Source organism: Plectropomus leopardus, chromosome 18, assembly GCF_026936395.1.
Source record: "Plectropomus leopardus strain MGB_pleo_1.0 chromosome 18, ASM2693639v1, whole genome shotgun sequence".
In the NCBI taxonomy this organism is placed as follows: Eukaryota; Metazoa; Chordata; class Actinopteri; order Perciformes; family Serranidae; genus Plectropomus; species Plectropomus leopardus.
The window spans coordinates 4,535,699-4,561,189 of NC_142193.1; the positions used below are offsets into that span (position 1 = coordinate 4,535,699).

Below are 25,491 nucleotides of genomic sequence, written 5' to 3' on the forward strand. Positions count from 1 at the left end.
AGCCAAAGTGTGATTTTCTATTCTGTTCTGTTGCCTAAACTTAACAAAGTTAATTACCTACGTCCTGAGTTTACTAATACATTTTTAGTTTCTTGTGAACACATTAGAATTTTTGAAAATACGCAATGCATGTTGCCTAACAAGTTACAACTGATGCAATGTCCCTGAGAATCCAAAACTGATGCTGGAGGGTACCTGGAGCATCATAGTCTGACATGCAGTCAACATCTGATTGCAACTCAGTGAGTTTTAGAAGTGCTTGTAGGCACATTTGCTCACCTTTAGACAGAGCTGATTCCTCTTCCCAGTCATGTCAATGTTTTCTTTATCCTAGTCTATAAATTAATGCCCATTTACAATTTGTTGTGTTCGATTGAAAAAGCATAGCAATGAGCCTTTTTTATACAGTTACTTTTTGCAAAAGCTTTATCGATGTGCTACTGCAAACACATTATGTGGCGTCAGTTTCAGTGTTAAAATGTACTTTTTTTCTTACATTTTGGAGGTCGTTCTAACCTATCATTGAAATTTTGAGACTAAATATATACATTTTTATTAATGGATAATTTAATAATGGATTGTGTCATTGATTCCACAATGACTTTGCAATCAGTTCAGTCAGAGTATGTTTTACAATCTCAGAGAGAACAAGAGAATCAATAATCAAACTAGATATAAAGAACGAAATAGAAGAGAGAGAGCAAGGATCAGACAGAGAGAGGTGGAATGAAGCAGTAAGAGTGATTTGGAGAGCAAGTCAATGGACAAAAAATGTATTACACACACACACACACACACACACAGTCAGGGTCTGTGCAGTGTCAGGTTTTGGCACACACACTCCTGTCTTAGTGAAATGGATGGAGGTGTCACACACCAAGCGCTGTTTAACTTCATGTGTGTGTGTTTAAAATTGCTTTGCAGGTGTGTGTTTGTGTGTGCCTGAAGATTTATGAAAAACTGGTGTGTGTGTGTGTGTGTGTGTGTGTGTGTGTGTGTGTGTGTGTGTGTGTGTGTGTGTGTGTCAGACCCATCCATCACACCTGAATGGCGCTGATTGCTGACAGGAAGTGCCCGTGGCCCTCCTGCTTCCTGATTGGACAGTCCCTGCGGGCTACTGGCATGCACTGAAGTTAAATGGTGAGACTGAAAATCACAAGAAGATAAAATTAAACACAACATAAGAAAATAGTTACCACTCGCTGCCATTTGGGAACATCAGAGTGGTGTGAGAAGATGCCTTGTGCATATTCTTTCACAATCTCTAATTCACATTTCTTCAGTGTTGTGCACGCTCACACTTAACAAGAGCTAGCTCAAAGTTCAGTTTGTACAAATTGACATGAACTAGTAAATGTTCATAGTTCCGATTTTTAATTTTTGAAGTTCACTGTACCAAAAATTGAACTAGGTTGTTTTCCCTCTTTCGTAAAGAAAAAAAATCTTGAAATCATTCATTCGCTAATATTCTGCTTTTCACGTGTCATCAAATTGGTTCTTGCTGTGGTTGATGTTTGGACTTGTTTATTCAGACCTGGCGCAAACAATTTACATGAAAAAGTACAATTTTTTTCCCTTAAGAATCTGCAGCCCTCTGATCTCTTCATAAAAGTCCTGTCAGTTTCCATATGAACAGGCTGCAGCAGTACTGGCTGGCTGTGTGAGGTTCCATCAGCACTAGTCATGCCAGTGTTGTGTCGGCATGCTGGATGCTTCAGATCCTATCGTGCTGTAAAACTAGTGTCATTAATGCTGTGTACACATGGAAACAGGTGGATACACAAACAGTTTGACAGAATGGCAGGAAAGTTAAACAAAACACCCCTTTTTCTTTAAATTTGTTTATTTGTATTTATTTGTGGCGATATATACACATATATATCCCTCTTAGAATTATTGATATCTTATATTTTCCTCTTAAAATTATTTTCTCAGTCCATCTTCTCTCTTTTCTCCCTCAGCAACCAGTCATAGCATAGTGAAATAACTGGTGAGCACATCAACAGCAGTAAAAATGCATTCATGCCTGATCATTTCTTTGTATGTTTGTTGTTGTGTTTTGTTTGTTTGTCTGTCCTGCCTGCCGTGTCTAGTCAAAGTCTCTGTCTTCACCTACCCCTATGTATGCGTTGCCTATCGATACCCTGTTTTTGTGCTGCATTTTTGCACTCACTAAAAAAACAAACAAAAAAAATCCACATGATGATATGTTGCGATGGTGATAAGTTATTGTTATAAAATATTAGGGCTGTCAAACGAATCCTTCAATTAAAAAAACACATTATTTACAGACTTTAATTGCATCAGGAACCTTGACAGCCCTAAAAAACATTTATGAGATTTCATGGTGTCAGCATGTGACAAAGAGATTGGCATCATTTATAACAGCTTTGTAAAGAATTTCAGGAAAAAGAAATATTTTGTGTCCTTCACACCAGAAAGCATCAAATTGAAAATAAAATGCATGGCACCCTGGGCATGGAGGAGTTGATTATTTTTGACAACACACAACACACTGACTTGCAACATAAAGTGAAAGCATGAAAAATCGCATTCATTAAGAACAAGCGCACACACACACACACACACACACACACACTGACCTGAACCATATTGTTGCCTGGACAAACTACATAAATGTATTCTTGTATGATACAGCCTGAAGCCATCTCCATTACCATAATAATGCATGGCAGTAATTTTCTGTGTCGGTCCACACAGCTCCACTGTCAGTGTTCTGCTTCTGCAAGAGAGACCACAGACACACAAACACAACTCTGCATTTCTCCTAATGTCTCTCCTGTCCTCTGTGATCAGTCTTTGTGTCAGGCAGTGTGACCCTTGACCCGAAACAGGCAGATTGTGGCGATTGCCCAAATTCAGTTGTTATAAATATGAAGAAATTTTATATATTTTTTTTCTTTTTGTCACTCACCTCCACACACCTAATTGTCCTGTCAACCAGTAATATGGCTCTGCTTTTGCAAATTTCTGCATATATCCTTCATGGGGTTTGACATTGACACAACCGTTTACTTTTAATTTTTTGGAAGGATTGTTATTATTACAGATTTGATGTTTGTAATAGCCAAGCACGGAGGCATTATGTTTCCGATTTGTCTGTCAGACATTCTTGTGAACGTGTTGTCTCAAGAACGCCTTGAGGGAGTTTCTTCAAATTTTGCACAACGTTGAGTTTGACTCATCAATGAGCGGGTAAGGTTTTGGTGATTATAGGTCAAAGTTCAAGATCACTGCAATCTTGTCTATCTTATTCTTGTGAATAGGACAACCTGAGGGCATTTCTTGGTATTTGGCACAAACGTTTAAGTGGACTCAAGGATGAGCTGATTAGATTTCAATGGTCAAAGGTCAAGGCCAGTTTTTAAGTTTTTCTAAAACTGACATTTCTTGATGTTGGTTTTTAAGTTTTTCTAAAACTGACATTTCTTGATGTTGGTTTTTAAGGCAATGTTTACAATGTAATATATGATATGATATGATATGATCCATGTCCTGAAATGAGGAGTTACATTGAGGCAAAGCTGGTCTATTGTTATGCAAATCACATAAGGTCAGTGTGTATGTGTGTGTGTTTGTGTGTGTGTGTGTGTGTGTGTGTGTCAGATAGCATGTAATGAATTCATTAGCCAGCATTTATTAACTGGTCATTTGCATAAGGCTACAAAGACAAATGCTTGGCAGCCAACAGAGATTTGATTTGCATGAAAGTGTGTGTGTGTGTGTGTGTGTGCACGCACGCACGCACGCACGCACGCACGATTTTATGCATGCATGCTGGCGCTTGGGTGTGCATGCATGAGAAACAGAGGGAAGAGAAATCAGGACAAAGTCCAAGAGCGAGAGAGAGATCTAAATCTCAATCTGCTGCACATCCCTCAGATGTATAATGTTTTGTGTGGTTTTAGTGTGTGTGTGTGTGTGTGTGTGTGTGTGTGTGAGAGAGAGTGCATGCCTCTGCTGCTTTTCCTTGTATGTAGATGAGCTAGTCGACTGTCTGTGTGTGTGTGTGTGTGTGTGTGTGTGTGTGCGTGTCTCTGTGTGTGTGTGTCTGTGTGTGTGTGTGTGCCTACAGAGGTCGGTGTGTCTGGATTAATGAATGCATGTGAACACTTACATAAAGCACAATGTGTGGCGCTCAAGTCAAGTGAGGCATAACAATGACGTGCAGCCCGCCCAATGAGCAAATTTAGAATAACATTTTAATCTCAACAGTGTTTTTTTGCATTAAAATGACATAATATCATATCATAATCAAATATTGAATGTTACAATGTTGATGTGAATTGTTGCAGTTACAAAACAAGAAGGAATGTTTTTTTGTAATACTTTGGAGCCCCAGAATATTACATAACTAAACTAATATAAAATAGATAGTCCAATTTTAAAACACATGTAAAATCACAATTTGTGAGATTTATGATAAAATGACATTTCATATAGTAATGAATTGAGTTTCCTCCTGCGTGACAAACTGATGGTTCACTTACATATTTCATGATGTTTTTTATTTAAGATTGATTACTTTGGGGTTCCATATTCAGTCCTCCAAAGTTATAGTGGAATATTACTACAGTATACTTTAAGAGTGAGTTCAACAAAATCACAAAACATTTTATCTTGCATCTAGAGTGTTCGAACCATGCAGATATGAATATGGTTTGATTAATCTGCTCCTGAAACTTCTGCCACCACCCCACTACAGTGGAGGGAGATGGAAATTTTATTATTCTGCTCAAAGTAATGTAATGCATTTTTTTAATAATAATACAATTTTTTTTTCTTTTGTGTGTTAAATGTTAGATAAATGGTATGTAGATATCAGAGGGCAATTTCACAAAACCTTGGAGCAGTTCTGATATTTAATAAACTACTGACTCCAATATAAAAGAGTGACTAACTGAGAATAAAAGAGGATGCACTGGATGGTGAATGAATCTTAAGCTCAAAGATTGTTAAAAATAACGAAACATCACAAGAGCAGTCTGAAGGAACAAAGACACGTCTCTCTTTACATGTTCTTGAAGAGTCTCTACTTTTCTTAATCATTCTTATTCTACACATAGACATTTAAGTCCACAGGATTCTTGGATGATGGTTACCTCAGCCTCCGTAGGACCACTGTTAATCAGTGAGCAGTGAGTGACAAGTGCCAGTGTCACAAAACCTGCCTCCTGGAACTAAATTTAATCATCTCAAAGGCTCCCTCTGGAGGAGACGCTGCAGCCTGCAGGAACAGTAGTCGAAAGCACCAAACATTTACAGATGGATGCATTTGGCCTTGCAGAAGTGAGCTGCAGCAGCTCTTCTCAAGAAAGACTGTATTGTCCTGTAGCATGTGGTGGGATCTGTCTAAAGAGAGAAACAAGTGTCTGAAGGACAAGTGTTTTGGTTGCCTGTGTACACGGATATAATACAAAATATCTAAAATATTCAAAAGATAATTTTTACATTTTCCAGTTCAGAACCCAGTCACTTCCCAAACACACTGAATAAACATTGTAATGATGGATTTCTACTCTTAATGCACTTATAAATCATCAGCAATTTTTTTTCTGAGAATTCTTAATAATGTTCTCTTTCAGTGTCCATTCTGATGGACGAAGACTCTTGAGGCAGAAATTGCCCAATAGAAAAAAACTTCATCTTAACGTAAGCATCTTTTAATTTTTATTTTTCATGAATGGTCAACTCATATTAATAACATATTTTGTATGTTTTTTTTTTATATTATTTTTGTCATGGTCACTCAAAATATCCCAAATTTCTGAAGTATCACCTGAAAATTATATGTGAAAAACCTCTAGAGATGACTATACCATGAATATAATCAATAAGTTGGTCTTATCATTAGAAAATGAACAGTATTTCCCTGTTTCATTTTCCTGTGTCAATTAGACTCCATTTCGATTGGTGAATATTTTTTGAAAAAATCCTGAGTAAATTTTGAATGTGATTTTTTTGACGTGTTTAAGTCATATTCGTGAAGCACACTGTGATTGGTTTATAGATGTCCCATCATATAAGTGTATACATTTGGGTGGTGTCAGATGCCGCGAATCATAGATCTATTATAGACTTCCTACAAAAGTTACATCCATTGGAAGAGATGGGGGATTTGAACAGGTTAATATGTAATAATTTATATAACATTTTATAGTGTTACACTGACCTCAATGTAAGGCGGAGATAGCAGACTGAAGGTAAACTCCTGTATTGTTGGCTTTCGGCATTCTTGCATCACCAATGTTTGTTCATCAACCTGAACATTAAGCAGTGTGAATAAAACATGAATCTGAATAGCTCGTTTTCACGTAATTCTGATGACGTGAACAAAATTCAGACAGAGGGCAGGAAGTAAGCAGCAGCTATGGCAGAGATAGAGGAAAGTCCGTATTGTGCCAGCTTAGACACTAGTACAAGTGGAATGTTGGACGTGATCCTTACCTTATGAGGAAGAATGATTTTTCAGCTGAATTGAAGGATTTGCCCGCTATGGAGGCAGTAGATATCAGCTACTGCCTCCATAGCAGGCAAATCCTTCAATTCAGCTGAAAAATCATTCTCCATCAATTGTTCTCCAGACCTCCTTCTACTCAAAACAGTCAATTCAATTTTATTTATAGAGCCCATTATCACAAAACATGGTTTGCCTCAGAGGGCTTTACAGTGTACGACATCCCTCTGCCCTTAGACCCTCACATCACCCAAGGAAAAACTCCCGAAAAAGAACCCCTGTGACGGGGGAAAAAAAAAGGAAGAAACCTCAGTAAGAGCGGCAGAGGATGATGAGGGATCCCTCTTCCAGGATGGACAGATGTGCAGTAGATGTCGTAAATAACAAATGAAATACAATTGTGGCAAAAAGGAAAGAGAAAGAGGGAGGGGGAGAGAGGCTCAGCAATAATGTAAACAGATGCATGTCATAATACAATAACGATAGGTGCGAAATTATCAAATGCACTGTATGATGATATTGTGGGTCATTGTGGGTCTATGATGATATTGATAAGAGTCTTATGCATATATTGATACGGAGGTGTCCAAAGGCATGATCACAGCATCGGCGTAACCAGGACCAAGAGCACGATCAGGGCGAGTGGGGGGTACAGTATCAGTGCAGCCACAGCACGAGCACAACCAAAGGCAGGGTCACAGCATCAGCACAGATATCACAACGATCAGGCACAGCCAGGGTTGCAGCCAGGTTCCGGGAAAGCTAGGAAACAAGGGAGCAGGAACGCTTTGGAGAGGCAACGGGATTAGCGTAGTGCAGTTCAACAGAACCAAGGTGGTGAACAGTAAAAAGGATAAGCACTCAATGAGGATCCTAGAGTCACTGATCAGCAATTACGACTTGAATATGAATGCCAGAGAGCAGCAATAGAAAAGAAAGAGAGAGGAAGCAGAGCCAGAAAGAAAGAGAGAGGAAGCAGAGCCAGTGTGGCAGGTCTGAACAGACTCAAAATCACCCCCGCTGGATCGGGCCAAAAGCTCTGCCACCTCTCCCTCCTCCCCGTCACACGGACGGGGATTTCAACTGAGCACAAGAAACTTGTGCTCCAGGAATATACACACTAATGAAACTAGGGTCACTAAACTGCTATTATGGCTTAAACATAAAGATCAGAGAGCAGTGTTAGTCCCCACTGCTCTCTGACCCCTAGAAAGTCCCCCGGCAGGTTAAACCTATGTCAGCCTAACTTTGGGCAAGGCCGGGCAACCTTAGCCAGCCCTAGTTATAAACTTTATCAAAGAGGAACGTCTTAAGTCTACCCTTAAAAGTTGAAACGGTGTCTGCCTCCCTGACCAAAACTGGAAGATGGTTCCATAGGAGAGGAGCATGGTAGCTGAAGGCTCTGGTTACTATCCTACATTTGGAAACTTTGGGAACCACAAGTAACCCTGCATTTTCAGAGCGCAGTGATCTTGAGGGTTGCTAAGGAACTATGAGCTGCGACAGATAGGATGGAGCCTGACCATTTAGAGCTTTGGAAGTAAGGAGGATGATTTTAAATTCAATCCTGTATTTTACAGGGAGCCAGTGCAAAGAAGCTAAAACAGGAAAAATATGGTCCCTTTTCTTGGTTCCCATTAGAACACGTGCAGCGGTGTTCTGCACCAGTTGGAGCAACCTAAGTGATGGAATGGAATGGAAAATGGATTTGTCCAAGCACAGAACTCTGTGGCACTCCGAAGCAGACCTTAGTATGCGCGAACGATTGGTCATTGATGTGAACAAATTGGGAATGATCTGATAAGTAAGATTTAAACCAGGTTAGTGCTGTTCCTTTAAAGGCCAATTGATGGTCAATGGTGTCAAAAGCGGCACTGAGATCTCGAAGGATTAAAACAGAGACCAGACCCGAATCAGAAGCAATCAATAAGTCATTGTAAATTTTTACTAGTGCCGTCTCTGTACTATGATGACGTCTAAAGCCTGACTGAAAGTCCTCGCATAAACTATTATATTGGAGAAAGTCACAGAGTTGATGAGCAACCACTCTCTCAAGGATTTTAGAAATAAAGGGGAGATTAGATATCGGTCTATAGTTAGCTAAAATCTCAGGATCGAGAGCGGGCCTCTTTAGAAGAGGTTTAATGATAGCTACTTTAGCCCATTAATAAAGACGCATTGATCATATCTAATAAAGAATTGTCTAATAAGGGTAAAACTTCCTTAAGTAGCCTAGTTGGGATGGGGTCTAACAGGCATGTTGATGGCTTAGATGCAGAAATCAAAGTAGAGATTCGGCGAAGGTCAATGAGGGAAAAATGGTCCAAATAAATTCCAGGCCTTGCCACCATATCCAAGCTCCCTGAGTCTGGGGTCAGGTCAGTTAAGGGCAAGAGGCGATGGATTTTATCTTGAATAGTTTTTATCATTAAAGAAACTCATAAAGTCGTCACTGCTGAGGGCCAAAGGAATACAAGGCTCTACAGAGCTGAGACTCTGAGTCAGCCTGGCTACAGTGTTGAAAAGAAACCTGGGATTGTTTTTATTTTCCTCAATTAATGATGAGTAATAGTTTGCTCTGGCATGGCGGAGGGCCTTCTTATACATTTTAAGACTATCCAGCCAGAACAACAAATATTTTTGTACGCTTTCATTTGTTGAAAGTGGAGGCATACACCTTTTTTGTTAGCGGTTGGGTCCATGACCATGGTTTCTGTTGTTTGGTTTTCGCCAGGGTGAGTATTTCTTTTATGAGTTAACTAGCATTAGTGGTTAGCAACAATCATTCAACACCATCTCTCTCAACGTTTCCGTAACATTTGTTTATTTTACTTGGTTAAAAACTCTCAAAGGTCGGATGAAACAGCTCGAAAGACATGGATCATCCGAAGGAAGACAGAGAAGTCATTGTAATTGCTCATTGTAATTGTATGACAGAAGTTATTTAGGTAAAGCTGTCTGTATAACGTTAGGCTGTTAACCTCGATTTAAGAGTTAGTGGTGTTGCTTTTAGCTTTTGTTGTAAATCAATCACTAGAGCACACCCACAAGTGAACTTTGCTCAGTACTTTTTTTCCATTTGTGGTTAATTAAGAAATGTCTGTTCTATTGTATTGTATTGTATTGTATTGTATTCTATTCTATTCTGTTCTATTCTACTGTTCAGTTTTAGAGGTACAAACTTCAACAAATCAAAGAAACAAACTAATTTTAGTGTTACAGAGTAAAGCGACAGTTAACTATATGCTGATGGTCCTTGAACAAAGCCACAAAAGGCAAGTTACCTTTGATGAAGTGGTAACTACACACACAGGCTTTATCTGACTCTGAGCAACCATAAACAACGCAAAACATCGGCATAATGAGAGTTTGCTAGACTGCTTCTTCAGTAGAAAATCACTTTCTGCCCTCTGTTTGTATTTCGCGCCACAGTGTCCGAGGGAAGTGACGTTGAGTGCAAACAAACTATTCTATGTCTGTAAATCTCTAAAATCACACTGTATTCCATACTGTTTAGTCACACAGGTTCTGGGGTTTGTGGTTGATCCACCACTGTGGTCTACACCAAAATGTCTAAACAGCTATTCAGTGGATTTCTATTAAATTTGATAAAGTCATGGTCCTCAGGTTAACATCCCACTGACATTTTTGATGCCCTGGCTTCCTAATAGTGCTAAAAAGTTGACATTTGTAATTTTGAGTTATATATCTCAACTATCAGATTGATTCTCATGAAATGTGTGCCAGTGACTGATGTCAGTGCTGCATACAGGCTGCATACAGGCAAGATGCCATATCCACCTTCCACAGCTTGACGGTGTTAGATGAGAATGCACTCGGACATAACCGGTGGCGTTGTTAATGTATGCTGGTGGGACGGCACCAGGCACGTCCACATGTAACTTGCACGGGCTCTGTCACGCTAGAACACAGCCGGATGGGACTGGTCACGAGTGCATGAAACACTGGACAGTGTCAGTTAATAATACTGACAGTAACCACGTAATATAGGTGTGCGAGTGTGATTACAGGGCAGGCGGTTGGGAGGGTATTGGGTGGATGGGTCTTACATACAACCGCCTTTCGTGTGGGAGTCGGGAGTTGGCTTCCCATGTGGATGTGTTTTTTTTTTTTTTTATCTCTACACCTCACCATGAACCCCTTTTTCCTAACAACCTAACAGTCCGTGACTTTGTTGCCTAATCCTAACCATCATGACAGTCCGCGTTGTTGTATAAATATAAGGACCATGCTGCTTTCTGCATGCAGTGACATCAGGGTAGCAGACCACATCATCCCACCACGTGTATTTGTTGACATCTTGGAATGTAAACAGCTGTAAACAGCTGACGCAGAAGTAGTATTTGCCCAACTCTGACTTCATTCCCAGGTCATCAAATACTAACCTCTTGGCGTCTGATAACAATGGCTAGGGTACCCTTTAGCATTTTTTGTGAACCACAGTTTAAACACAGTAAAATGTAAATAATGTTGTGAAACGGTTACAGTGAGGTTTAGGGAACAAAAATACTTGGTTAGGTTTAGGTTTGTTGTGTAATGTAACGTGACATAAAAATAGATTAGTGATTTTATGACCGTATATACATTATATTATGTTGGGTTACAACAACAGGTAGTTTTGGTTTGGAACAGGATGTACGTAAAACAGTTTTAACCCCTGGACTCATCCTTGCATTTGCATTTTTGCTCCTGCAGTCAGAGTCAAATTGTCCGCTTAGAGAAATGCTTACAGTTATGATTATCTGCACTGGCCTACAACAGACTTGTCGGCATATCTTGGATCTTTGTCGTTTTTATGAGATCACTTTTGATCACCTTTCCAAAGTGCTTGAATCCTGGAATCTTTTAGTCCAGGACAGAGGGGGTGGAAAGGGTTAACATGAACAGGCAGTCTTCACTTTAATCTTCATAATGGAAGCTAAAGAGGACTAATGATACCTTCTCTCTCCTCCTCCCATGCCTCCCTGCTTCCCTTCCTCCCTCCCTATTTCCACACCTCCATCCTTAACCCCTGACCCTCCCTTTACTGCTTCTCTGACTCTCTCTCTCTCTCTATACCCCTCTCTCCTTTTTCTTCCTTACTCATTCGTCCCTCTCTTTCTGCCCTTCATCACTCCACGCTTCCCCCCCATTCTTGCCTCGGTTCTCCCCTTTCTCCACCTCTCCATTAGTGTCCCTCCATCCCTTTTCTCCCCCGACACAGCCAGGCGTTACCACAGTGACAAATTGATTCTCGTACGCTGCAGTGTTGTTTTGTGTGTGTGTGTGTGTGTGTGTGTGTGTGTGTGTGTGTGTGTGTGTGTGTGTGTGTGTGTGTGACTGTCATAGCATTGTGGGTACATGTGTGGTACCCATTTGTTTGTGTATTTATATCTACATCTAGTTACACATGCACATGTATGGTCTTTTTGTTTCTGTGTGCGTGTGTGTGTGTGTGTGTGTGTGTGTGTGAGAGAGAGAGGGCTGCAGCTCTGTGACAGTGACTGATAGCTAGTCATGGTAGACGATGCAGAACTTTCTTTAATAGGAGATACAAGAGGTGGTTAAAAATCTTGCCTAATGGAGAAATATGATAGAGAGAGCGGGAGGGAGGGATGGAGAGACATGGGGGTGTAGACAGAGAGAGAAATGATTTGGAGAAAGATACGAGGTGATATGCAGCAAAGGAAAGTAGTGGAGAGAGGAGAAAGAGATGAGGGAATTATTATAAAAGGAAAGGGAGAGGTGGAGGACACATGTTCTTGAATCAGACCAGAGTATCCAAAGATGGAGTGTGACATCACGGAGCAAACCAAAGCCAGCAGGGAGTGTAACATTCAAGACTAGTTGGCAGTATGATGAGTTTTTTTTTTTTCTCTTTTCAATTTTTTTCCTTTTAGGGGGGCCTAAATAATGACATCATTTAGAACAAACAGTCTCTGTTCTCTTTCTGAACTCCTAAAATAACGCTGCTGTGTTAGTGCTTTTGGCCTAGGTGTGCAGTGCCACATGCAGATGGCTGGGCAGCATATGGCACTTGACAGCATGGCCGTAAAGGCGTGTCGCAGCAGGACGCCGTTTGGTTGAAACTGACAATGACATAATAGAAGGAGCACAAGGATGCTTAAGGGGCAGGTGGGAGGGGAGGTGGATGGATTAAAACTGGACATTGATGTTTTTTCTCTACACCTTACCATGTACCTCCTTCCCCTAGGCCCGAAATCTATGAATCTGTTACCTAAATCTAACCATCCTGTGCCAGCAAGTGCATTTGATGATCCTGTGCGGTGTGCTCATGTTGCCTAAATATAACCACGCGCAGGGTCATCCCACATTGTGCATTTGTTGACGTCATGGTAGCGGCATCATAGAGCAGAAATGTCAGATGCAGAGGAATACCTATTGATAAAGACTCAGATCGTTAAAAGCTGTCTAAAAAGGGATCAATATCATTAAGAATGAACTGTCCCCGTTGCTAGTGGCCATGAAATCACACTTGAAATAGGAGTACAGGAGAGGGCTAAGTATGCAGCCCTGAGGGGCACTGGAGTTGAAAGCAATTCATGATGGTTGATCACGGTTTTCAGTTACTAAATGCTGCTGCTTTTCAAGACCAAGTGGAGCTCCCGTGTTGCTTTCCAGCTGCAGCTTGAAGTGGAGGAAGTTAACCCTGAAGTTGGGCCCTGGAGGTAAACAAATCTCCACTGTGCTCACTGACTACAGTTGGGGACCTGAAGCAGGAATGGTTGACAATTGCTTAAATTCAGGGTAAAAATATTCGGCAAGCCAATCAGACACATAGAAGGGAGGGTCATGCCTTTGCCATCCTGAGATTGCTTTCCTCTGCCAACGTACCTGTGCATAAACAAACTGCATGGAGTAACCTCTGATAGTGAACTGAGTCATTTCATGTCAGTTGTGTAATGCTCAAAGCAATTTATCAACCGTTTTTGTGCAGCAATCATAGACTGAAGCCACAGCGAGGGAGAGAATCACTGCTTAAAGCTGCAAAGAAAGTCACGCCTTTGTGCGTGACAGAATGACCTACTCCACATTTATACTGGTAGTAGTCTGTTCTGATAAATATTCATACCCGAAAGAATGACCTACTCCACATTTATTCCTATATATTCAGACAAGTCGTAGTCCATTCTGATAGGTATTTGTACCTGACAAAATAATCTATTCCGCATTTATGCAGGTTGTAATCCATCCTGATAAATATTTGTGACAGAATCCTATCTGACATACAGGTAGAAGTCCATTCTGATAGATATTTGTGCCTAACAGAATGACCTACTTAACATTTAACTACATTTTTATAGGTAATTCTGATGATTATTTGTACCTGAAAAATGAATTACTCCACTTTTAACTGCATTTATACAGGGATATACAAAAGAAGTCTACTCTGCTAGATATTCTTGACAGGTGATAGGTGTCTGTTAGGCATTTGTACTTGACAGAAGGACTTACTCCACATTTAACGACATTTATAAAGAAGTAGTCTATTCTGATAGATATCCGTACATGACAGAATGACCTACTCCACATTTCACTACATTAATGCAGGTAGCAGTCCATTGTCATTGATATTTGTACCTGAGAGAATGACATGCTCCACATTTAATTACATTTTTACAGGTTATAGTCCATTCTGATAAGTATTTCTACCTGACAAAATAACTTATTCTGCATTTATACAGGTTGTAATAGATTCTGATAAGTATTTGCACCTGTGAGAGTAGTATTACACATACAGGTAGTAGTCCATTCTGATTCTATGTGCCTGACAGAGTGACCAGAGTGCCCTGCTCTACATGTAACCACATTTATAAAGGACTAATGTGATAGATATTTGTAACTGTCAGGATATATACTACAATATACTGAAGGCAAAAAAGACATTTTTTTAAAAACGATCACAGCCTGGTATATGCCAATGATTTACAGCAACATTGACTGTGACAGTGCACCCAGTGGAAATAGCATGTATTTTCTTCGTATGCTGGACATGATAAAAATGTTGTCATCAGGTAGCAAAAGCCCAAAATGACACCCAAAAATAATACAGTGCATGTTCTTTATGCTTTGATGGCTGTGGGATCAAAAATTGCAGTTTGAATGGGTTCCAAGGGCTCATTTCTTGCACTTAGTCCGAATGTAACAATTTAGTTTTCACAGTATATTTTAGACTTATTGTAGAAGCTGAGCTGGAAATTCAAAGACAGCCAAAAATGATCAAAAAATAAAGAATGAAAAGCCTGTAAATTGCACCAAACTCAAGAAAATGAGAAATACTGTAATCCTTTGGAAGGTGGTATGCACTTCACCTAATTTACCACAAGATGGCATTACTTTACCAAAGCATATGCAGCTAGAGGCTCATCAGTCAGTCCAGCTGTGAAAGCCGGAAACTGTCTTTCTTTCTTTTCAGCCACTGAATTTGTCTTTTCATTCTATGTGTCGGCATTACTAGAGGAAGTTGGGTTGATTTGAATAGCAATTTGAATATTGTGGTTTGTACTTTGAAGCAGAGCTGGAGGTTATCTAACTGTAACAGATACAGTGGTACCCTCAGGTGATTTCATATGCTCCAAAGATTCATATACTTCTCTGACTGCTAAAATGTGTTAAACATATCTGAATCCACTGCTATTATGTGATAATGACATGCTCTAACCGTTATCAGTGTGGGTGATACATTATCTGTGACTGTATGTTCCTTTATTATCTGGTGTACATCTGTGAATCCTTTGCCAGCCCTCATTTTAATACAGGAAATCCAAGACAAAGGAGCAAAGAGCAGCCTATTCTCTCTCATGAATGGTCGCCACGGTGATCTGGATAAAGAGATAAGGACATATGGATTAGGATCACAGCAGTGCTGTTGTTCCTGTTTTGCATGAATCTCTTAACCTCCCATGAAAGTTCGATATAAGCGCCTAATAAAAGACCACTGAGTTTAAAGGGGTGTTACAATAATTTAGCACTGGGATTTTATAGTGCTTTCTTATTCAAGAGTGCTGTTTTTCAATATGAGAGAATAACTCATTCCTTTTACATTCATATTTCACAATGCTTTGCTTGCTTAAGCTTAGATTTGCTTTACTTTTGCTTAAATGCTTGCACTCTGATATGCAGTTTTTTGCCTAGGTTTCCTGCGCTGCAACTTCAGCTCTATCATCACACTCAGGCTGCTCCTGTCAGCTCGTGAGACGTCTGCCCTCACCCATCCGGCACCTTACATTAAAAAGATGTTGGATTCTAATGTTTGATAGACATTGCATGTTGGTTGCTGGAATTTGGATTGATGATTCTCTAAATGTCTAACAACATAAGAATTTCACATTGTGTGGATGTTTTGTAGACGTTGGTTTTGTTCTCCATAACCGAGGACTAAATGTCATTTTTCAATGTCCCGAGCATAACATTTGTATGTGGGGCTCATGTGAGCTGGACTTATGGGATTGTCCACAGGTTTCATAACAACATGGGTTATTCTTAGGCTACTTGGGCACCAAGTGGGTATGGGCCCTAAGTAACAACAACTTTTTAAAAAAAAATGTGTCTAAAACATAAAATAAGGTAAAATAATATAAAAAGTAACATAGATACCTTCATTCAAGAAACTATCAAATTATATAAGTGAGTTTTAAGATGATATTTAAGAGATGTCACTGAGTGAGCCTCTTATCTTGGTGGTAAATTGGCATGGGGCCATTATGGAACTCATGGACATTCGCTTAAAGGCTTCAATTTTCAGCCCATTTGCTGTCCACATGAACCCCACATACAAACATTGGTTCAGTCAAGATGTCATGGGCATGAAATGTTTGGGAGACATTGCATTTTGGTTACCAAAACATCAATGTTATCTGTTGTCAGTGTTCAAAATTCAGTGTCAGGACACCATCTTGCGCTAACATCAGTTTGACTTAGGTCGCCCAACGTAATAGCCTAAACTCAACAGAATACCAGTGTCGAATGACATTGGTTGCCACCTGGGCAATTTTCTCCCCTGCCCTGAGATTGTTTTTTTTTTGTGCAGAAACCCAGTCAAAATTCCCCAACCAATAGAATGCTCAGTATAGTGCTGCACAGTGAAATGATCCCTACCTTGTTGCGGGTGCATTTGCTTAATTTTTTTTTAGGGTGGTTACTCTTTAACTGTGTTCACTTCATTTGAGTTAAGTAAACACATTATAGATTTGAGGATGTGAAGCCACTCTGTTTGCGTGTAGTTTTTGTTAGCATGCTGAAGATTATAACTTGGTTACTTATTAACTCCTGGCCTCCTTCCTGAAGCAGTCACAGCAGATAGGAACACATACTGTACACAGGGCAATTTATTAAGTAGCACCATTGCTTCATTCACAGCCGGAAAATCCCATGTGGAATCCATTTAGCAACAGGTGATCAATGTGAACCAAAACCAATATTAACCTTTGAATTGTCTCTGATTACTCCTACATAAAGCGATAAGATCACCATGTTGATGTAGTGGTGTCAGATAGTTAGTGTTGGATGTAGAGACTATTTTTTTTTCTTAAATTGATACATTTCTCAGCTGTGTCGAGCAATTGGACATAACCTGACTTATTTCTTCCGGTATGCAGGTGGTAGGCCAATGCTAGGCCACATGGTTGGATTTACCCAAGTGGGTCCAAGATGGGTTATACTGGAGCTACTTGGGTAACAAGTGCGTATGGGCCCAAAATGCATCTTATCTGCGGCCCACTTTGATAAACCCAACCACGTGGGCAATTGGCATGGAGCCATTATGGAACCCATGGACAATCCATTTACTATCCACATGGGTCTCACATGCAAATGCTGGCTGGACCTTGAGCGGCTCAGCAACTGTCGATTGACACCTGTACAAATCACCCTGAACACGTTTCAGGTATCTCCTTAAAAAAACAACAACAATTACTTAAAATCTATATGGACTTATGCTCAGTTAGCATGAAAACTGCTTCCTTCTGAAGATTGTGCCTTCTCTATTGCAACATGCTGTAATATATATGGTTCATTGTATGACTTTAATGGCAGTGAGAAACCAAGCCAACAAGGTGCCACCATGCAAAGAATACTTTGAATGATGAACTAAAAAGCAATACTGTTATACTTGAGTATGCTCAAGATAATGTGCCTAATGTTGACTGTTGAAGTAATCAAAATGTCTCATTTTGATGACAGTCACATTATCAGGGTGCATGTTAACATGCCCTATGAAAATGATTCATAGGTTTCATTATTTATCCAGGGCGGGGTTGATGACATACCCTACAGTTTCCTATGCAACTTGCAGCAAAACAGTGAAAAGCCAGGCTCAGATTTGATGAGGTCCGGCTCGGAGGAGTCAAAGGCTGGTGTAAGGTATAGGACAGGAATTGCAAGCGACATTGTGAGTTCAGCCAAAGCCCTCACAAGTACAGTAAGGGTTTTGTGTTTGTGTGTTTCAGTGGGAGGGGCCAACCACAGCACCTGTCACTCAGTACCTAAGAGAGGACAGACCGTTGAGTGAATGCAGACAGGAAACCATAGAGCACCAGAAAATAGGACAAACCAGAAAGACGGTAACCGTGCTGTCGACTACTGACAGCTCATCTCTCACTTTTAGTATTTATGTGATTTGCTATTGCCACCAAGACACCAAGCAATATCTTTCTTTGGCCTAACTTTTTTCCAGACATCTTAGACGTAACTTCACATCCACTTTTGGTGCTCTGGATGAAGAAAATGGATGATGGACTCACATCTGAGAAGAAACAAGGATCAAAAGCCATCAGGTGAGACTGAAGTCTTCCTGGAACTTTGCAGAGGTATCTGATTATACACCCTCACCATACAGGAATGGGCCTTCCCATGTGTTACTTTTGCATCAAAGTATGACCGAGGTCAACAGGACAGTAGAAGTGGAATGCAGTTTCACAAAGTGTTTTTGTGGCTAGAGAACACAATTCAGGAGTCAAATAAGATTTGGAATAGATCCTGAAACCTGCTGCAGTCAACCACAGCTGGAGAGAGACAACATTCATTTCAAACGGGTAAGCCTATAGCATTGCCAGTGTGAAAAAATGTGTTTTATGTTTATGAAATATTTTCATAAAAATTTAAGTTAAGTTATGTTTTATCAATTTTTTCTAAATAATAATTTAATGGATTGATGATTGTAATAATTTAATAAGTTTTATTTGGGTAGGTTTTTTTCCCCTTTTTTTTCAAAAATAATTTTCTTGTTTAGTTTTGAGTTTTGGAGCATTTCTTTTTTTCTCATAATTTTTATTTTGTGCGTGTGTTTTTTTTTTCTTTCAATTTTTTTGTCATTTTGAATTTTTGGGGGATGTTTTGTTTGTTTCTTTTTACAATTTGTCTGCATTTGTACTTTTACTTATAATACTTGAGTATATATTCCTGATTATGCTGTTGTAATTTTATTTCAGTAATATTTCCAAAGCAGGACTTGTAACAGAGCATTTTCACAGTGTGGTAATAGTACTTTTACTTAAGTAAAGGATCTGCATACGTCTTCCACCACAGCATCTACTGTATGTAACACACTAATTATGAATGTTCCTTACTTTAAAAAAAAATCTGAACTATCCCTTTAATGCAGGAATTTGGCATCTTTTAGAGTGCATTAACACGACTTAAGAGGTTTTGTCATAATACTTGATAAGACAGACATGCTGGGTGTGTAGCATGTGAGTGGGCACATTTGGACTATTTTATTGAATTCAGTGGTTGCATGAAGAGTTTTAAACAACACAGTTTGTCCAGTAGTGTTTTACCAGCCAGGCATAACAACCTTTGAACACTCCCTTCGGTGTCTGATCTCTCTTACACATACACACACCCACACACACACTCACACACACTGTAAACATGGTGGTTAGTAACACAGTGACTACACCCAGGCAACAGTGACCACAGACTGTGTTTTGAAATTGAAATGCATTGATTATTTCTTCAAAAGCATAACCACCTCAGTTTCTCAGCAACACTTTGCCATTCTATGTAATAATGTTCTGATGGATTACAGTTATTATGCACCAAATTTCATTCAAAATGTTGCATTTATACAATACTGCTGTAATTCAAGCTGCATTCAGTTCATTACAGCTTTTGTATTTATTGTATTGTGTAAGTATTCAGGCTCTGGTAGCTCAATCCTGGGAAAATCCTGAGATGTACAAATGTTGATGTGTTACTTAACTAAAAACTATCCACTTTCACTTGTGGCTAGCCATCACCATCAGGCCAGCCATTAGAAATTATTGACCTACAGTTTCACATGCACACACGCACACGCACACGCACACACACACACACACACACACACACACACACCCCGGGGAGCACAGAAGATCAATATAATCCACACAGTTTCAAAGTGGACACCGCCAAGATTTGTGTCACGAATTCAGTATCTGACCATATTTCTCCTCTCTTGTTCCTGCGATATTTCGCTACATAATCGCCAGAAAAAATTTTTTGCAGAACATTAAGATGTCACATTTGACAGCGGACCTCTTTGATATAACATGTCAGAGCTTAATCATTATATCCTTTTAGACATTTGTGTGAAATTTGAGCATATGAACTCTTGACTTCAAAAAAAAACATGATTTAGGAGGTCACTGTGACCTTGATCATTGACCTTTGACCACCAGATTCTAATTTGTTAATTCTCTAGTCCAAGTGGATGTTTGTGCCAGATTTGAGAAAATTTCACCAAGACCATCCTCAGCTATTGCATTCACGACAGTGAGACAGATGCAAGGTCACAGTGACCTTGACCACTGAAAAACAAATTCTAATCAGCTCATCATTGAGTCCAAGTTAATAACTGTGTTAAATTTAATGTTAAAAAAATTCCCTCAACATATTGCTTCACAGGAATGAAATGTATGCAGGGTGACCGTGACCATGACCTTGACCTATGACCACCAAAATCAGATCAGATCATCCTTGGGTCTACTCAAATGTATGTACCAAGAAATTCCCTCAAGGTGTCCTCTGGTCTCTACTATCGCTGGTGCAGAGGTTTAAAAATGGCCTCCAAATAATGATCAGACAAAACTTCAAACATTCATTAAAGAAATTACTGCAAGTCATCAAAGCTGTAGTAGCTAACATAAAAAAAATATTATACTTGCTGAAACTTTCACACAGCAGTCAATGAGACAGATAATCTATGGGAAAAAACATGCCTAGGTCAGTTTAAGTCAGGTTGAGGAATACGCAGGAAAGAATAGCTTGATTTCCAACCGAATTAGGCGTGTTGGTCCAACTTCGCAATATTTGACGTGGTACCTTTTTTTATACAGACCAACAGTTTTAGTTGGACTAATACAATAATTTGAATAACACAATAATTTCACTTTTTCTACCATCATGAAAAAACTTTCTTGTTCACTATCTTAGTTTAGCATGTTAGCATGCTAACATTTGGTAATAATCAGAAAACAGAGTAAAGCTGGGGCTCACAGGAGTGTCAGTAAATTTGTAGGACATTTTGTGCCAATCCATCCAGTAGATGTTGAAATACTTAATTGAATAAGAGTGAGGTTATTTGGCTGACTTAATGGAGGCTACTAATTGCTACACTATGGCTACACAATTTCAGTTTGAAGTTACATTATAACATGCAGCCATTCTGACAGTTTATCCCGACTCTGCAGGTGCACTTATTCTACATCAGGAAGTTCCCATTAAAGGATTTAATTCTGCGCGTTTCGAGCCAGTATGCTCTTCCTCAGGTGTACATGTCTGATGAGCATACTGGCTTGAAACATCATTTTTTTTTACAGAATTAAATCATTTAATGGAAGCTTCTATCTTTTTACACTTGTTCATGTTGGATCCAGCACCCACTAAGGGATGTGCGTGTCTTTGATTGCACTTATTCTACATAACACCACAAAAGGAACACTGAATCTTTAAAAACAAAAGTTATTTACCAAATGTTCTTTTCAGTTGGAAGTTGAGATTGTTTTGCACCATGAGCAACATGGCCCACAGAAAGGCAGTAAAACATAGAGCAGCGAGGAAGTCGATACTCACCCTCACTTCAAAGTTGTATAGAATCTACATCAAATAGGACAAAGGGAGCCAAACAATAATCGGTTAGCTGAGCGTATCACGTCTTCATGAAAGAGAGAGAGAGAGAGCGAAAGAGAGAGAAGAAAAGAAATAATAAAACAGTGTGGGCTAGTTTCTGTTTACTCAGCTGCTATGAAACTTGCCCTGGGGCCAGAAGGCAATCAGGAGCTGACCTGCAGTCACTTTGCATGTCAGCTGTTAGCAGAGGTTGATCTTTGTCAAAATCTGATAATGGAACATTAAAGTGCAAGTTGATCTCTACAAAAGGTCACATCTTAGTTTCTTCATTTTTTTCCTTTTCCTTTCTCTGTTATACCAGTTATTAGTTACTAATCACATGAATGGCCTTAGGGACCTTAACATTATTTGGTACGCAATCAATATATGTGGGTTTTAGTTTTGGGATTGTATCTATTGTTCACACGGTCTTATGTTTCCCAGCTCAATATTCTCGGAATATGGCACGTTAAGACCATTTAAGGGGTTTTATGTTCTTGGCAATGATTTTCCGAGGTCCAGTGTCCGATTTATGTTTTCCTGATCAACATGCGGAAATTAGACACCTACAGCTCCAAGCTGATAGAACGCTAAACTCCCTGAAAGCCAACAAGGCTGTAATATCTCAAGAATGCCTTGAGGGAATTTCATGCACAAACACCCACTTGGACTAAATGAATAATTATATTTTGACGGTCAGTGGTCAATGGTCAAGGTCACTGTAACGTCATCTTTCTCAGTCTTGTGAATGCAGTATCTCAAGAAGATCTTGAGGAAATGTCTCAAATATTGCACCAACACTCATTTGCACTCAATGATGAACTGACTGGAATTCAGGGTTCAGCAGTCACAGTTGTCACACACATTCACACAGTTGCCATATTCTTGTTAAAGCGATATCTCAGGAACACCTTGAGGGAATTTCTTCAAACTTTGGTACAGACCTTTGAATGGACTCAAGAATTAACTGATAAGAATTTGGTGTTCAAAGGTCAAGGTCAGTGTGTTGTTGCATCAGTTTCATTCTGGTAAACACAGTGTCTGAAGATGGCCCTGAGGGAGTTTCCTAAAATTTGATACAAACATCCACTTGGACTCAAAAATGAACTGATTAGAATCTGGTGGTCAAAAGTCAAGGTCATGGTGACCTCATACATGTTTCTGGCCATAACTCAAGAACCTTGAGTGTCCATCTTAAAACTGTGCTGATTGTAGAGATCTTCTGTATGTGAAGCATCCATGTTTTCGTACTGTAAGTGTAACTTGACTGGTGCATGAAGGCATACAACCGTATATCTAGTTTATTTAAACCTTTATTTTCATCCTTTTTACCTTCTCCCCAGCCTTCCCTCCACCCTGCATTCATACATCATGGCGGAGCCTTCCCCAGGGTGGTGGAAGCTGACTTTTCTGAGGAGAAAAAAATCCCAGCCCAAGGTTCTGTATGAAATCCCTGCAGAAGCCGTTTCCAATGCAGCCACTAGCCAGCATGGGTCCAGCACGGCCACCGGAGTTGCCCCCCACCCAGAGGACATGGCGCACGACTCTCAGCTGGACGCCCGCCTGGAGAGGATCATGGATAAAACAACAGTCAGCAAGGGGCGCCATGTCAAGGTGTCTCACTCTGGGAGGTTTAAGGAGAAGAAGAAAGTGCGAGCCACTCTGGCGGAGAACCCAGAGATGTTTGTGGGAGGTGAACCCATGAGAGATGAGAACCAGAGAGCTGGGAAGTAACAGGACACACAAATGCTCTAAAAGTGAATGGTGCTGCATGAGGAGACTTTAAAATGTGGTGTTTGGGTTCATGGCTCTCTCCTCTTGTCAGTTGATGGAACTTAAATCTGAGAAAATATCTTCTTAGGAGGACCTCCACTTTTTAAAATGACCACTAAGACTCATCAGAAAAAGTGAAACTTAGAGTTTGTGCCCAGTTTATATTTCTATAGAGAAGTCTGACACTAAAAAGATTGGCTTGTAGTTTCCGTTTAAAAGTATCAATTTTCCAGCTCTTCTGATATCCTCTGGCAGGCTGAGGCTGTTCCAGCATTTTGGAGCCAAATGTTTTCATTCTACTCTGTCAAACAGAAATTAAAGATATTTTGAGTTATGATGACAGATGCAATTGTCACGTCTCCGGCCGTGACTCCAGGTTTTCCTCCCTGTCTTCCTCTCCCTGTGTCCCTTATGTTTACACCCCCCCCGTGTCTCTGTGCTTTGGGCTTGGCTTTCCCTCACCTGGCTCCTGATTCGTCCTCCACTGTTGTCTTCAATCAGCTCATCAGCAAGCAGTATAAGAGCCCAGGGACTTCACTCACTCACCGCCAGATTGTTTCACCAGACTCCATGGTAGTTATGTCTCGTCCGCTCTGCAGTATTCTTTACTTGTGCTTTTGAGTCTGTTTCTTGACGATTTTATCTTGTGCCCCAGATCTCTAGCCTCTGCCTCCGTGCCATCTCCACATCTCCATCTGGACCTCCTCACCCTGCTTTCGCTGCCCCAGCCGGTCCCAAATCCTCGTCCTCCCATCAGACCTGCCTGCCCCGGCCTCCTCTCAATTGCCACATCCCCCCAGCACTCTTCCCCAGTAAATCCACTCTCTTCATTACTCGTATGTGTTCGAGCCTGCTCTTGGGTCCTACAAAAAACACCAGCACCTAACAGCAATGCAAAACATAAACGTGATGTGCTTTAGAGCATCACTTTATCTGTTGATTTGTGTTAACCATTAGTGTAAAATAAATAATGTCATGTTTCTTGTTGGAAAAAAAATGTCTATTAAGACTATTTATTGTTATCTTTACTATTTGGTGATCTCTGCAATAAGATTTTTTATCCAGCACATCTGTTCAGGCATCATTGTTGACTGTCCCTTGTTAAAACTTAAGTAAACTGCCCTTTACTGGATTGATATATAACATTTAACATGACTGGTGTTTTCGTGCACTGAACTTTTACAATGATGATTATGTAAAAGAGTTCATCAGTAGTTATAATTCTGTCCATTCATTTCCAAACTTGTGCTCTTGCTAGAATACGATCACATCAAAAAGCAAACCTGCACATAAACCAGTGGAGGGCAGCATTTAGCTCTCCATAATGTTTAACAGATTTAACATGTCATTCAAACACTCCTTTACTCTTTTTTAAAATTTTTTAAATTTTTTTTACCAAGATCAGTTTTGATTTTGGTTGAAATGAATGCAAACATACTTCTCCAGTGCTAAAGTGCTCCTACAGTAACTGTAAGGTATTTCAGTGCTCCAAAACTTGGCATATGGATATTATTTGTAAATTAATTGTTGTATAAATAAAATGTGTCTGGTTTTAAAATAAAATGATTTCTTCTTGCAGTTTTATTTTAAATGTATTTCCATGCCAAGTTGAACAGTTGTCAGTAATGAAATATATATCTATATAATAAGAGGAAGTTTGTCACTTGTAGCATAACCTCATTTCTTCATCTATAGTCATCAGGTTCACCTTGGTTCACATGACTTTGACTCAAGTCAGACTTGACAATATAGAAATTTAAAAAAGTATTTGACTTGGACTTGAACACCAATGATTTGAGTTCAGTGTCTGGCTTTATGCCGTGTATGCAGACACAGCCCTCACTTTGGTTATACAGGAACCGGATGGCTCCTAGCAACGACCCCGGTACTCGAGGAGGCTGAGCTTTGTGATACTCTGATTGTGAGCATTGTGATACTCTGATAATTGAAGCACACCCTCTGGTCCCTTTTTTTTAAAAAAAAATGTGAAGCACCACCCTTGTCTGCCACTCCACCTGCAGTGTACCTGACTTCCACCTGACACTGAAAAGGTGTACCAGCCAAGACGGCTCAACAGTGTCCAGAGCCTTCAGCCTCTCAGAGCCAATCTCATCCATACCTGGTGCCTTGCT

At 39.9% G+C, this 25,491-nt stretch overlaps 1 protein-coding gene across 3 annotated transcripts in view; it reads left to right on the plus strand.

Annotated features, from left to right (window-relative positions):
- Positions 1 to 24,937, plus strand: part of prr15la (proline rich 15 like a) — a 74,231-nt gene extending 49,294 nt beyond the window's left edge. Inside the window, exons 4-7 of one of the 3 annotated variants that reach the window (XM_088069340.1) lie at positions 17,947 to 18,060; positions 18,174 to 18,273; positions 22,930 to 23,932; positions 24,015 to 24,937. In XM_088069340.1, coding sequence (XP_087925466.1) covers positions 18,009 to 18,060; positions 18,174 to 18,273; positions 22,930 to 23,320 — 543 coding nt within the window. In that variant the 5' untranslated portion in view covers positions 17,947 to 18,008 and the 3' untranslated portion in view covers positions 23,321 to 23,932; positions 24,015 to 24,937. Of the gene's footprint in view, positions 1 to 17,946; positions 18,532 to 22,929; positions 23,933 to 24,014 lie in introns of those variants that run through there. The other 2 variants (XM_088069341.1, XM_042504596.2) reach the window with 2 other exon arrangements.
- Positions 24,938 to 25,491: the final 554 nt, after the last annotated feature.